A 15,429-nucleotide genomic window follows, 5' to 3' on the forward strand; every position below is an offset into this window, starting at 1 on the left:
CTTGTAATCTTTGTGCAAAATTTCCTCAGTAGCACTAACAGTTATTTATTTAAACATGACACAAGTAAATACCATATTCACAACTCACCTATTGTTCATCCAATGTTTCAAGCCACAGTTAAATACAAACATTTACCATTTGGCCCAATGCCAACAAAGTCTCGTCTTAGTGCTAAAACCTCATTCAACATCCACCTCTTCCCCTGAAAACTCTTGGCACGCCACTTACGATCTTCAGGGCACAATGTAAATGTTACCATACCCATGAATTGAAGGATTAGGAAAGGAAAAATATAAATATGATCTTTTTTATAAAAAAAATAAAATATAGCAAGCCACACTGAACAAATCCTGCCAATAAACTAAGAGGGTACTATATAACTGACGAACCTGCCAAAAATAATTCCAAAAGAATAAATGGCTGCTTCCTTACAAAATACATTAAATGCCACCCTAGAATTACCTGACAGCCATTTTAAATCACAGAATGCACTCCAACACACAGAATCTCCAAGGCATCACACAGGCAGCTGAAGTCTACAGTTGTTAATGGTTTCTTGATTAAAAGAAAAATCTAATCATCTAATCCATCTTGCAGCAGTTTCATGACATTGAGTTTCACAACATACCTGTAAAAATATCTAGATTTCCTTGCAAAGTAGGAACCTACCAAGCCACTGGGAATAGGTATCATGGATCCAGTGTACCACTTCTAACTTTTGGTTATTCCACTGCCTCAATTAAAGCACCTTTGACACACATGCAAGACATGCTTTCATTTGCTGGGCACATCCCTGACCTTGCAAGCTGTTTTCTACACTGAGTACCTAAATTTCCAGTATCATGTAGTTTTAGCTTGTTTGACAAGCTTTAATGAAATAGTGACAGATCACCTTAAAATGTACAATAATTGATCTTCAAGCTTCATAAATATTCAGTAGGATCCAGATATGAAATGTAGAAAGCTGTTACATAATTCCTGTGAAGATATCTGAAAAAGAGCAGTATCGGAATGCTACCTGTATAACCTAGATTAACCAAGAGACAGAGCCTTTAGGAAAAAGTTATGCAAAAAGGACTGTGCAGCACTGTTGGGTTTTTAAGAATTACTAAGATAAGCTTTTGTCTCCTTTCATGACAAAAGTAGTGGTCATGTAACATCTTTCTAATGAACAAAACATTTCTAGGACTTGTATTTTGCAAAGTGCTTCTGACAAAAAATTCTGGAATTTTACATGCTTCTTTCAGTTACAAAGTGAAAAAGAAATAAAAACAATCCTGTAGCCCACAGCTTGTGGTTAAATTATTATCTGACAGAAGCCTGGTTTCTAAAGTATGGTATTAACAGTGCATTTAATCAATCTCAGTAACACAGGCAGTAGACAACAAAATTGATTACTATCTGGATAACAAAATGTTGCATTTTTAAATTATTGTTATTGTCACTATAGTTGCAACAAGTATTTTCACTCTGCCTTCTCTCGTTATGTTGTAATTCTATGAAAATGTGCTAGCTCTGCAGAAACACAAGGGTCCATGTTAGGAAAGCTTTTTACAAGGCTAAGAACCACACTGCTTAGTATCTAAAAAAAAATCCCCAAAAAGCAAACCCAAAAACCAAAACACTACTACTTGTTTACCACAATCACTGGATTGAAAAATTTCAGTTTTATCTGACAGAAGTGAATATTTTAACATCTGCAGAACTAGACAGCTAGTGTCTAAAGATTTTTACAGAACAAGGTAACAAGCTCTTGAAAGACTGATGCCAGTTTTCAGTAAACGCTGAAGCTACAGAACACTGCAAAGAAACTATACCGCTAACATAATTTAAAACAAGAAAACAGGGTGACACCAAAAGATTAGCTTGGTATCAGTCTTACAGAAAATCACAGTATACAATCAACAAAGAAATAAAGGATGGTAGTAAAAAGTAATGCTAAACATAGGCTTACATAAAATAGGTCTCACTAAATAAATTTGGTATGGCTTTCTGACAAGAATATAGGTTGGACTGGATAAAAATACCTTGTAGTTTCTGACCTACTATACTTAGATCTCTGTAAGATTTAGTGACACACAACAGTTTGATTTAGAAGTTATTCAACACTAAGAAAACCTGGAATCTAAAACCACCTCATAAATTATTAGGGAGGCTTAGGGAAAATATTTTAAATCCACCTCATCAATAGTTAAAGCTGTTTTCTTGGCTCTAAAAATCATAGCTCATTATAGCTTGGAATACTATAAAAAGCTTCTTCCCCTTCAACTTTTTCTGCAGTTGGAAAAAAGAATATATATACACAGTTAAAGAAAAGGGGAGAAGGTATAAAGTCACTTTAAAGTTTGACTCTCATACTTTTTTTTCAGGAAAGAAAACTTCAGCATTAACATATTTCCTCAATTAAAAAAAAAAAAAAAGAAAAGGTGTACTTAAAAGCCATTTCTTCAACAAAAAGAGGACAGTAATGAAAAATCTGAACCAGTTCCACACACGTGTAACATCTTGCAGTACTAAACTTAACCAAGCTTATACTTCTTGTATCCAGAGTCACCTGGAAACATTACAGAGGATCATTTAACACTTTTGACAAGGACAGGTGTGCAACAAATTATTATGTATAAGCTGCTTCAGGGCCTTACCATATGGCACACATAAAGGAATTTAAGGAAAGAGGGAAAACGACATCACATTTAGCTTGGTTGAAAGTTTGCACACACAGGTACTTATTCCAAAAGAGCTGGCACAGAGTAAGGTGCTATACCCTGTGCAAGACATTTTTTCCTATTGCATGGATCTCCAATACTGATGCCTTAAGGAAAGTCCAACGCTACTCAGTATTTCTGCCAGTCAGTTGAAGGATTATATAAAAGACTATAGCTTGATAGAATCTGCACACAATACACGAACTGACGAAGGACAAACAAATAAGAGTAGGTCAACCCTGCTCTAGAGATCTACATCACGCATGACACCAAGTTAATGGAAAAAACATGCTTGTATACAGCTCAGTGCAACACATACTCCATACATGCGAAACAAGGGTTGTTTCGTACTTACAAGGTGAGGAGCTCTACTTGGAAATGGAGCAAATCAAAAGATGACTCCAAACGCAGGAAATTCTCATGTGCATATAGAAATCCAGCAAGCTGGAAATGGCTTCCTGGGCAAAAACATCTCATGGATATTTAAAATGGCAAAATAGAGCAGGAAACAGAACAGGCTATCACATCAATACGTAGCCTTAGTGAGATTCTTTATGATGTATTTACCAAGTTCTACTTCCCATTCTAAAAGAGAAAAGTTAATGAACATTGATGATGCCCTGTCTTAAAAAGAAAAATAATGGCTTTGTTCTCAAAATTGTTCTTATGAGCCAAAGACTCAGAACAGAGACTTCATAAGAATCTTGTAATTAGTAACACACATGAAGACAAGAACAGCACAAAAGTCATTAAACATTATTAACTAATCATGTGGACTGCTGTATTCTAAATTAATTACTCAAGGACTATCTATTTGTCATTGAGTAGAGTTTAATAAGACTATCTGACCAACACCGGAATGATGAACAAAAATTGAGAAAAGATTACACTGGATTAAACGACAAAAATATTCTAACATGATTAAATAAATAATTGTGTAAATAAATAACTGGATTTTCAGCTACAATAGTCTTCAGATCAACTTCTCTCTCTGGTAGAAACGGAAAAGACTCACAAAATGGAAAGTGGTCAGAGAAGGGCAAGAAAAATACTGTCTTGATAAGACTGGATGCTTCAAGATGCTTAAGACTTCTGAGATGTAACCAGTACGTAAACAAGGAAAGGCAGCAACAAACCTCACTGTACAAAATTTGTGTGGGGAAGTTCAGTTAGGTCTTCTCACCCTTTGGCAAAATACTAGTTTCAGTACTGTATCATAGTGACCAAAGCCTTAGGAAAAACAAAAGTTTTTGTCAAACCAACTATAGCAACAAATTCAGAGTTCATAAAAGCGAGCGTTTTTAATAATGCTTATATACCTCATGAATTCATGGCCTGTTCTTTGGCCCAGACTTTGTATAACTGAATAGAGAGTTAGGTTTGCACATAAAATTATGTCACTCACAAATCACATAATAATACAAAAACTTTCAAGAACAGAAATCACTTATTCAGGTTTTCTATGTTAGCAAGTCTTTATTCCAAAAGTTCAGGCAGGGTTTTAATGACCGCTTCCTGTAACGCTTTCCCAATAGCACCTTCCAAAGAATCTGACCAGTTGTCTACTGAAAACAAAGTACTGTCTTGAAACACTCCACAAATCCATAAATAGCTGTTAAATGCCGCTATCCAGAACAAAAAAGTGCCTCCCAATCACTCACAGCTTTAAAACCAGGAAAGCGCAGGTTATACCACACCTTCATTGGTTTTTTTCATACCCTGGTTTTCCCCACCATCCTAACATTGTCAACGCCAAGTGCTGAGCAGAACAAGTCCATTCCTACCTCAGTGTCCAAACCAAAACGAAGAGGGAATAGGAGGGTGTCAGGCTCTGGACATGTGTCTCACATACCATGCATGATATATACCACAATAACGGGGCCAGCTTTGGCACTGCCCGAGTGTCAAGGCCAGTGGCCAAGAGCCTAAAAGTCAACACTGGGTAACACCTTAACATCTCCTTTCTCCAGCCACCTCTAGCCTCCTTCTCCAGTGCCAGCTTAGTTCTTCAGGGTAGGAGGAAACAAATTCTGTTCCTATCTGCTGGTGACAGCCAGACTGGCCAGAAAACGCATCAAAATAATGACTTTTTGCACACCCCGGGCCCTGCTGCTTGCCTTCCCAGCATCGAGCGGGAGACGCACCCACGGATGGCCCCAGAGAGGCCAGCCCGACCCCTCACGCTGTGCCACAGGCTCGTCCCCTGCACCCGCGCCAGGGCTCCGGCACCCAGCGCTCGGCACTCCCGCACCCCCCTGCCGCAGGGCCTGGCCAGCCACCGCCGCGGGTCCCACCACCCTCGTGCTGCCATCGCCTCAGTGCCGGGCACCGTGGCGGGGGCCGACCACCTGCTCCCCCGCGCACGCCGCCATCACTGCAGGGCCGAGGCCGTGCGGCCACCCTGTCAGGGGAGGATGGGGCCGCCGAGGGCGATGGCAGCGGCGGCCCGGGGAGGACGCCCCGAGGCAGGGAGCGCGGTGGGAGGGCGGCCGTGGCGCACCCCGGCCCAGCGGCGTCCCCACCGCGGCGCGTCGAGGGCGAGGGAGCATGTGCCGGGGGCATGGCGGCGCGGCCCGGGCGGGGGGCGGCGGGGCCGGGGGCGCGGTGGCGGGGGCGGGGAGGTGGAGCCTGGCTGCCGGCGCGGGGACCGCCGCTTCCCTCCCCCGTCGGCCCCTCACCTGGCGGGGCCGCCCCTCGCCAGGGGGCCGGTTCCACGCGGGGCGCAGGCCTCGCCCGCCGGCCCTCCCCGCCGCAGCCGCCGCCGGGCTGCGCGTCCGCCGCCAGCCGGCTCAGGCCCCAGCCGCCGCCGCCGCCGCCTCCCCCTCCATGGCCGCCGCTCTCGCCGGCTGCATTGTGGGAAGCTGACCTCACTCGCTGCTGCCGCCGCCCCGCCGGCTCCGGCACTCGCCGCCATGGGGGCCGTGACCGACGGTGAGACCTCCCTCCCTCCCTCCTTCCTTCCTCCCTCCCGCCCCGCGCCCGGACCCCGGCCCGGCCCGGCTCCCCTCAGCGCCGGGCCCGCCTCACGGCCCCGGCCGCCCGCCGGGAAAGCGTGCCCCGGCCTCAGGGCCTGTCTCCGCGGCCCCCCGGCGCCGACCCCCGGCCTCTCACCCCGCGGGCAGGCCGCGGCCCCACAGCCCCGCCACCGGGCCCTTCATGGCGGGGCACGGCCGGGCCTGGGGCGCCCCCCGCTCTGGGCCCGGGGTCCCTCAGCCCGCGGTCCGCCTGCGCCGCGGCGGGGCCTCCCGCCTCAGCCTGGGGAACCGGGTCCTGGCGGCCTGCGGGAGTCCCGCGCTCGGCCCCGGCATGCGGCTGCCGTAGCGGGAGGCATTAAACAGGAGTTTTTCCTCAGATGAAGTTATCCGCAAGCGACTCCTGATCGATGGCGATGGTGCTGGTGACGACAGGCGGATCAATTTGTTGGTGAAGAGTTTCATTAAGTGGTGTAATTCCGGATCTCAAGAGGAAGGGTATTTATTTTCTGGGTTTTGTTTGGTTGTTGGTGGTCTGTTGTTGGGTTTTTTGTTTGTTTTTTGTTTTTAGTCTTGAAACTCTTTAGCTTGCATTTCAGTGGAAAACTGGGCTTGATCCCTTTGGAAGAGATCCGTTGTAAAATATATATATATATATATACATCAGCTTTTCAGTGTGGTTCTGTGGTGTTCCTAGTACAAATGCTGAGCACGGTGGTAGGAGATGATGAGAGACGGGTCAGAAATCACTGAAGGCTGCAGGCTGTATCATGAAACGTGCCAGCGCCGCTCCAATGCCCTCAGGATCATTCTGCCGCTGCGTGATCCATCAGGGAGTCCCGCTATTATAACAGGATCATGACTTGAATATTTTAGTTGGCAGTTCTGCATTTATTCTGTTAGGGAAGGGTAATACTGCTGGTATTTCTGCTGGTGTGGTTCTTTCTTTTTTAAAAAACACCAGGCTAAAGTAGTAAGGGATGAAGGACAGCATGGTGGTGTGCTGTGGGGTCTGTACTAGTACCGGATATAAATTCCCGGGGGACATAATATATAATAACACTGCAGTATTAAAACGCTAATCTCAGAAGTCACAGAGCCAGCCCTGACTAGGAAGTTCATAAGCCCTGGATCAATTTGCCCTTTGCTTTAATACTCACACCTATAGGGACATGATGGTGGAATGAATAGATGCCATGTTTCTAACTGCACTTTCAAAAAATTATACATTGAATCTTTGAAACACTTCATTTCATAATTGTTACTTAACTGTTCCATGTGCTACATGAGGCTTTGTTTTCTTGCTTCGTAAAGGTAGAGGGTATCTTTATTTATTTATATATATATTTATTTTTATGCTGTTTCTTGTCTGTTTTCAGTTACAGCCAGTACCAACGAATGCTGAGTACTTTATCACAGTGTGAATTTTCAATGGGAAAAACCCTTCTGGTGTATGATATGAACCTGAGAGAAATGGAAAATTATGAAAAAATCTATAAGGATATAGGTAAAGATGAGAAATATTACTGTTTTCTGTTTGGCAATTTCTTTTTTTATGAACAAGCTCGTGCTAGTTCTAGTGAACATAATATATACATATGATGAATGATTTGGGTTTTTTTTTCTTAATAGATAGCACACATAAAAATTCTGTAAGCATCTTACCAATATATAAAGTACATAAAAATAAAAGCTTTTTAAACGTATTGAAGCGTATGTAGTTTTGAAGCTGACAGAGCTAGCAGGCCACCATGTCACAAACAGCTCTTTATCTTTTTATAATTTGGCAGAATGGCTTCTTCACATGTATTGTTTGATTTCAATACAACTCAATTTTTTTTTTTAAGAAAATAGTATAGCTGCAGCACACGAGAAGATTTCTGAATGCAAAAAACAAATCCTGCAAGCAAAAAGGATTCGAAAAAATCGCCAGGGTAAGGAGCAACATGTGTATTTACACTGGTCAATTTCATGATTTTGTTATCTTTTAAAATATATTGTATTGGAAAATAGATGCCAGTTTTTTGAAAGTGCAACGGAATATACTGGCATCATGAATACTGTATTTAGTCTGGTGGCCTCCACACCCACTACTAAAAGATTTTGATGGATGAGGCAGGTAAGATTGGACCACTAGATCTCAATGACATGCAACATAGGGAAAACCTGAAACAGTAGTTCAGAGAGGCATTTTCAGGCCAAAGAAAAACCCCAAAAGTATTCTGTCACAAGGTGCCTTGAGAAGAACTAAAGTACATTTATTAACAGCAAGACAAGGGTTGAAAAGATTTACACCCAGCCCTGAAGATCATGGAAGTATGTGCGTGCAGCTTTTAAGGGAAGGTAAATGCCTTGGCGTACACAGAGGCAGTGGTGCCAGTTACACATCCAACAACTCTGTACGTCTCCTTTCTGAATACCTGTTACGAGAGATGTATTTTTTCCCTGCTTTTAAAAGTATGTGCTGATAATTTCAGTTGAAACTTAAAGCATTTCCCTGTGATACTGGTTTGTCAAAAGGTTAGCAATTGAGAAGCAAGAATTCATTTTTTCTTGGTAAATGAAATGCAAAAAGAAATTTTTTAAAGTGTAACAAGTGAAAGGTTTGAAATACAACTGTTTGAGCAAATTTGTAATTTTAAACTCAACTGGAAATGGAAGGAACCTTGACCAGTAGGAATGTGGAGTTCTTGCATCTCCACAAAGACAGGTCTGAAGTGTTTGCTTTTTGGTATGTTCTGTCTGGCCTGCAGCACAGATTTTTCCATGTGAATGAGGTAGTTGGCATACGTACAATCTTAGTATCAGGCAATGGCTCTGTTAGTTGCCTATATAACCATAATACTGTTCTTAATGTGTAATACAGTTTAAAAAAAAAATCCTGTTTTTTCTCATGCAGCGTTTTTCACTAAAAATGTTATGTGTAACATCTTACAGCACCATTATCTGTACATATACATTAGATTGTATCTAAAACCAATGCTTATGAATCACACATAAAAGACCGTGTGCAGCCATGCAGAGCTTTCTAAAGGTCATGTTTTCTGGCCTCATCCTTTACGAATCACTAGCACTGGGTAAGTTTGAGTGATCAGATAATGGTCTACAATCATATCTGTAGTTCATTCAAAAATCTCTTTTGATGTAATCTACTTTGAAATGTTATAGTATGGTATATTTACATTTTTATATGTGTCTATTTGGAGGTATGTTTTGATATATGTAAGGGGTTATGTAGAACTTTGAATAATGTTAAAACAGTTTTTTCAAGAAGGAGAAAGAATCTGTACCATTCTATGGTACTTGGTTTTTGGTTCTTGATTCGATACTTTCAGAACTATTTAGACTAACTATTTAAATTCCTTTCAGAATATGATGCATTGGCCAAAGTCATACAGCATCATCCAGACAGACATGAAACACTGAAGTAAGTATGAGACTGCATTAAATTATAATAATCCAGTAATCTAGAAGTCGCAAAATTTGACATTCCCTTGGTTTCAGATTGACCTTTACTCAGTTTTATATAATTTCTTTTGACACAAGACAGTCTTTGGTTTCATTTCAAAATTGTGCCCTTATCAGATTTCTTTACTTAATCTCCATCTGTATGGCTTCAGAAGCATTGCTAATCGTTTTGTGTTTGAATTTTTTCCATTGTTAAGGTAAGTGAACTCAGATGTAAATGCACATCTAATGTCAGTTTACCAGGGATGAGTTGCTCAGAAAAGAGAGATAGTGGGGAAGTGCTGTAAAATGCACCAGCAAGGGATTCAGTAGTCATGCAGAATATGTAGCACACAAGCAAATAAGGCAAGATGAGAGAAAGCAGGAGAAAGCTGTTAGGTTTTCTTTGTTTTCCTTGTAGTAGTTGTTCCTGCATGCCCGGTTATAAATTACCATGTTGTGTATTACAATACAACCTGCCCTGGCACGCAGGTTAGACCTACCTGTTGTCCAACTCACCTTGTGTGTAACTTACAGTATTGCTTGTGTCAGTGTTGGATTTGGATCGCTGGCTGTGCTTTTGGGTCATTTTGGGAAGTGGTGGGGAGATAATGTTTTTAACTTTATCAAGCCACAGAAACATTCCAGGACTTACTGCATCTATGAGGTTTTTGTTCGTAACATGATTAAAAATAAAGCATGGGGTTACTGGTCTCATCTAAGCACAGTTTGTGCCTATCCTGTTCCCACTTGAAATTGCAGAGGGAGGCTGTCTTTTCACATTCCACAGTCTTTCATAACAAAAGAAAGATTTTTTTTTATTGTATTATTATCCTAATAATAGCAACTTTATAGCTATAAGCCACTGAGAATATTTCACACATTTCTTTCTTGTATGTTGTTTTGCTGTGCCTTGATTTTATTACCACAACTTTATTACAGGCAATTCTCATGAGGCTTGACTGCTTCTTAACTTCATTAGTCAGCATGTGCTGCTTATCAAGCCGAGCTTCGTAATAAAGAATTATCAAAAGTGAAGTTTTTCAGATAAGTCAATTGATTAAGAATGGAAACAGCTAAATGATAGTATGGGGTTTTTTTAGAGGATGTCAGGTTGTTTAGGTTTGGGGGGGTTGTTCTGATTTTGATTAACACATCCAAGCATAAGTTTCTCAAGCAAAGCTAGAAATGATGGTAAGTTACAGCTAGTAAATTTGGCATTTTGTCTTCTCTTAAACTTAATTTTATAATCTGTTTGGGAGGATATATTACAGTTTGAAATACCAGTATGTTCATCCACTGGGAGAATGGCTACAGTGTATGCCCTTTTTGTCCTTAGTCCTCCATATCTGTAGTCAAAGACACAGACTTGAACTATAACAAGTATGATCCCCCATTTTAAGGATGGGGAAATATGACACGGTAGCAGAATGGAACATTTTTAAAGGGAGCTTGGTACATAGATAGTATTTTAGCTTTAACTGACCTCTCTGAGTGAATAGACTTTAAATATAGGTACTAGATTAAGTTTTCATCCAGTATTTTAATTACAAGGCTTCCTTTCGCTCCAGTTTGAGGAAAGTATACAGAAAATCGTACTGTGAACCAAGAAGGACCACCCTTTAATCAGAACGGAGGAAGGGAGCCTCACTAACAATGTCACGCTTTTTGTGGAACTCTTAATCACTAAAAACACTTGAGAACACTTGTGAGGAGAAATGTCATGGCTTATTGTGAGAGTTACATTTATAGCTTTTGTAGGTTATAAGGCACAATAGGACAAAGTTCAGAAAAATACTTTCTCTCTGCTTTTAAGGGACTGTTTCTTGGAACAACAGTCATACAGCACAAAAGAAGAAGCAGCTGTTACCGGCTTAATCACAAGTAATGCACAGGAGCCAATTCAGGAAGTGACAGGAGCTGAACTACTAAATAGCAGTGTCTGCAGCATAATTAGGTGCAGTATCAGAAGAGCTGTTAAGAGACCGAGAAATGACTCTGGATCTTAGAAAAGCAGATACAAAAATGAGAAGGCTAGGCAAAGATTCTTTGGAGCGAAAAGTAAAAGTAGTAAAATTCCAGATACAGCGTGGATGTTACTAGCAAAAAATTGCACGTCTTCTCACGGTCTGCTTATACCTGACAGCACAGTGTAAACCAAGTTTTGGCCAAATGGAAGTGTTTCAGAAACTAGAAACCAAATAGTAGCAAAGTCACTGTATGAGCCTGTAAGCTGTTAACCTGTTCCTGTTAAAGGGAGGGATAATGTCACACCCAACCCTCTTTCAGGCATTCTCTTCAAGGTACCAAGCATATTGGCTCAAAAAAAGACAACACCCTCAGGCAGCACTAAAACAGACCTTTTTCCCAGCCATTGTGAGTTACTTAGGACTGGAGGCCTTGTGGTTCCCTGCCCAGACTAGTTGCAGCAGCTGTAAGTGCTTCAGGAAAAAAAAAAAAAAAAGTTTTATTTCCTTACTGACCATTATATGGCTCTGCCAGCTATTTAATCAGGGATCATCAGCCTCAATCCACTTCACGTTTAAAGAAACAGATTATTCTCATTGCACGGAGCATAAATTACAGTAGGCATTAGATAAAAAGTAGAAGGGCCAAACTGGAGGTTTGGGTGTAAAAGTTGATGCTCCATCCTCACTGGAAAGCTAGTGTACATTATGGTACCTGTTACTCTTTGCCCTGCCTCAGAAAGGGTTGTGGTGGTCCATGGTGGGTCCCAATGACAATAGAAAGCAAGTGTTTGCAGGAAGATCCCAGAGACGTGTTGAAAGATTATGTATTTCAAAAGGATATGAATAATAATGAAGATTACAGGTGTTGAATGTTTCCTTTATCTCTTAATGCCAGAGGCAGTCAGTCAAAATAAAAACTGGGATTTGAGAAGGAAATGAGTATGTATATGGATCACTGAGTTAATGATGTGTGCTGAGGTGTAAGCTATATCATGTAGTTTCATCAAAAATGCGGATTGTTCTACATATGTTTGCTGTAAAGTCTACCTGTTACCTAGTACTCTTGTCTGGTCAGGCCGTTGGCAGGGATAAGGTACTTGGCTGTGTTTGGCCAACTGTTGTGTCTAGTAATTGTGTGTGTGTGTTGGGTATGTAGGTTTATCAAGTATGTTCTCCATGTTGATGCTGTTGACATGAGTAGAATAAATAAAAACATTTTAAAGAAATCTGTGAAGTAGCAAAGCCTATGAAAATGGCATGGGTGTTTAATGTAACCTACTTCTTTAACTGTCATTGTATGCTCAAATAAATAATACATCTGTGGCAGGACTGAATTGTTACAGTCCAAACACCCGATGCACAGCTGTATTCCAGCTTGGAGGCCTTGTTTTCTGTAAAAGTCCTGAAAGTACGAGTTTATGACATGATAGTTTAACATTTGTGTGAAGTGGCTTTAGCTTTGTCATTTCATTTGCTATTCTTAGTTTACCTATGCTCTTCAGTTAATGGTTCTTTTTCTTCTACTTAGTTCAAATCTATTTTGCAAGAATTTTACAGAACTTTTTAAAAACACTATGACAATTTCTTTTTAGGCAGCTAGAAGCTTTGGGAAAAGAACTGCAACATCTTTCTCACATTAAAGAAAATGTTGAAGATAAGGTAGGTTTTTCATACAGTAATTTGTGAGGAACGTAATTAGTGGAGAATCTGCTATGGGTTGTTTAGTTGTATGTGCTCTCAGTTTCCTAAAATATGTATTTTATCATTGCAGTTGGAGCTGAGAAGAAAGCAGTTTCATGTTCTCCTGAGCACCATCCATGAACTTCAGCAAACCTTGGAGAGTAAGTGTTATTAGGTAATACATAACTGGGCTGGGTTTTGGTGGATCAAGAGGAAACACAGCTTCCAGCAGTGGGCTAGCTATGGGCAGTTGAGGTTGTTGCCCTCTTGCATCGGCAGCATCTTTTTTTTTTCCCCCAGTGTTAGTCCAGAGCCTGAGACTGCTCAGAATTTTTTCTTCTACAAGCTAGCCACTATGTCCTTTCCTGACCAGTGTCAGATTAATCTGTAGGCTTAATCTTAAATCTGTAGACTTATCTAAATATGAGGATGGCAAATTGCAATTTGAGGTTGTTTTGTACTTGTTGGTTTTTTTTTTAACAGCAAAAGTATTTCTTACAGAAAAGTATTGTTGTGCATATTTCTAAACTTACTTCTGTAATTCCTGTTCCGGTAGTTTTGAACACATCGTTGCCATCATGGTATCATTTGGGGCTTTACTACAAAGAAATTGGAATACAGGAAAGATAAATGACTTGCCTACTCAGACAGTGAGTCTGTAATAGAGCAGGGACTAAAATTGTCATATGCAAGAACTAAATTCAAGAATTTAGACATACTCATCTTTTGTCATACAAATAGTATTTTCAAATCAGTGCTTTTCGTGCTCTAATATGGATAATATTATTTTAAATATTGTTTGCTGGATATTTGCCATGTCTTCTGAAGACTGAATAATTGGTATAGCCTTTGAGCATGACCTGATTAAATACATAGATGGCTATAAGAGGAGATTTTCATTCTCTAAGGCCATCTAGATCTTCTTAAGCAGAATGAACTGTTAATCCTAGGTGCACTTTAGCAGAAGGTTATTGTTGTGTTACTAACACTTGATTAAGTATTAGTCTCTAAAATACATTTTCATATGAATGTATAGATTACCTTTCAGCTTCTAGGACTTTGTGAAGGAGTTAACAGTTTAGTGGAAGGCAGAGCTTTGGTTTGAAATAAATAAACCATTAATAGACAAAGAGAAGGCATGTACTTTGACGCAATCTGGTTCTGTTTCCTTGAATTGATATTACAGGCTTTACGCCATGTTTCCTGTAATAGCCGTTACAGATAAAAACCTTAAAAAGTGAAGGATTATTTTTGGTTAAAACATAGCATTTTGTGTGACGAGATACTCAAACATTTAAGGCAATCAACATAAAATAATTAAGTGGGGGACAGCTCTGCAATATGGTCTGTAAATATAACCGAGCATGTTTGATTAATAGTAGTATTTCATTTTAGATGACGAAAAACTTTCAGAAGCTGAAGAATCTCAAGAAACTCAGATGGAAACAGAGACCAAACAGTAGATGTACTATGAAGACTGACTATACTCTTGAAGAATATCTGTCTTCACTTCATGTTGAAACCGACAGTAAGAGAGACGGAGCCAAAAAATAGTATTCTACTGCTTCCACAAATTTTTATACAAAAATACTTGTTTTGCTTATGCTTCAGGAGAAATCAGTTACAGGTCTGTGCAGACAGGCACTTTGTGTTAATCCGCAAACTTTGTAATTTGTGACAGGAAAGGTATTTTGTTTTACAAAGGTTGAAGCTTCTGCACAGTGCTTGTGAACTAAGGTGTCTGCAAAACATTGTCAATAAACAGTCTTTACAAAGAGTGTCCTATTTTTAGTAGGCATTGAGCCTAATAGTAAGGGCTCCTTTTCTTACCTGACATAGAACTGGGGGCAGTGCATCTTTGCGTAAGTCCCAGGTTCCGTACCCTAGTCCAGGTGGGACCTAAAACTGAACTAATTAGGGTCTTAATTTTTCAAAGTAGCTGCTGTTTTAGAACTTACTCTGACTAGACTAGAATGCGCTAGTTTCTTATAAAACAAATTACTTCTAATGCTTGTCAAGGGATGTAAAACAAAAAAAATTATACTGTACTAGCTTTATTTGTTTCCTTAAGGTGATGCAAAGAACCGCAGTCCCCCGAGCCTTGCTATGCCATGTATTCTGTGCAACCACATCAAAAGTCACATTTTGAAATGACATCTTTAAAACTGCAATTTAAAAGCTTTGTTCTTGCAGAACCAGGAATCTAATCCTAATACCATTTATAATCTGATTCTGGGTTTTATCTGTCAATTGACTGTTATGAAATACATCATAGGTCCTTAAACAGACAGTGGAACCCTTCTTTCTCATGATGACAAACCAAAGCAGTAGAGCAGCAATCGTGATGATAAAGAATCTCTGATACTTTTATTATTAAGAGGGAGGGTGGATCTATCCACCTGGATCATCCTGCAGTCTGAGCACTCTGTTGGGAGGTAGGAAGTAAAAGTTTCAACATTCCCAACGAGAGAAGAGAACTGAGTATGCTCTAAGGTTTTGTAAAGCAGGGAGGAAGGAACAAGGGGTAGTAGTAGATCATGTCTCTACCTGTTAGCCATGTTCTAAGAACACCTGTTACATCAAGCCTGCCAGTGGTTTGGGTAAAGGAATGCGTTTTGGATCTCGCTGAGACTGAGTCATAAGCATACATGGTT

General features: G+C 40.5%; 2 protein-coding genes across 3 annotated transcripts in view; one reads left to right on the forward strand and one right to left on the reverse strand.

Moving 5' to 3' along the window:
• The window catches only part of ATXN7 (ataxin 7), an 89,649-nt gene extending 84,127 nt beyond the window's left edge, over positions 1–5,522 (reverse strand). Inside the window, exon 1 of the mRNA XM_055806963.1 lies at positions 5,385–5,522. The gene's annotated coding sequence lies outside the window, so the exon portion shown is untranslated. The remainder of the gene's footprint in view (positions 1–5,384) is intronic.
• On the forward strand, positions 5,501–14,550 carry THOC7 (THO complex subunit 7). 2 transcript variants are annotated; one of them, XM_055806965.1, is made up of 8 exons: positions 5,501–5,637; positions 6,059–6,176; positions 7,058–7,185; positions 7,526–7,612; positions 9,048–9,105; positions 12,688–12,754; positions 12,867–12,936; positions 14,171–14,550. In XM_055806965.1, exons 1-8 carry the CDS (start codon positions 5,619–5,621, stop codon positions 14,236–14,238), a joined length of 615 nt encoding a protein of 204 aa, XP_055662940.1. In that variant the 5' UTR covers positions 5,501–5,618; the 3' UTR covers positions 14,239–14,550. The 2 variants fall into 2 exon arrangements, with proteins under 2 accessions (XP_055662940.1, XP_055662941.1); XM_055806966.1 differs by lacking the exon at positions 7,526–7,612.
• Positions 14,551–15,429: the final 879 nt, after the last annotated feature.

Source organism: Falco peregrinus, chromosome 5, assembly GCF_023634155.1.
Source record: "Falco peregrinus isolate bFalPer1 chromosome 5, bFalPer1.pri, whole genome shotgun sequence".
Taxonomy (NCBI): domain Eukaryota; kingdom Metazoa; phylum Chordata; class Aves; order Falconiformes; family Falconidae; genus Falco; species Falco peregrinus.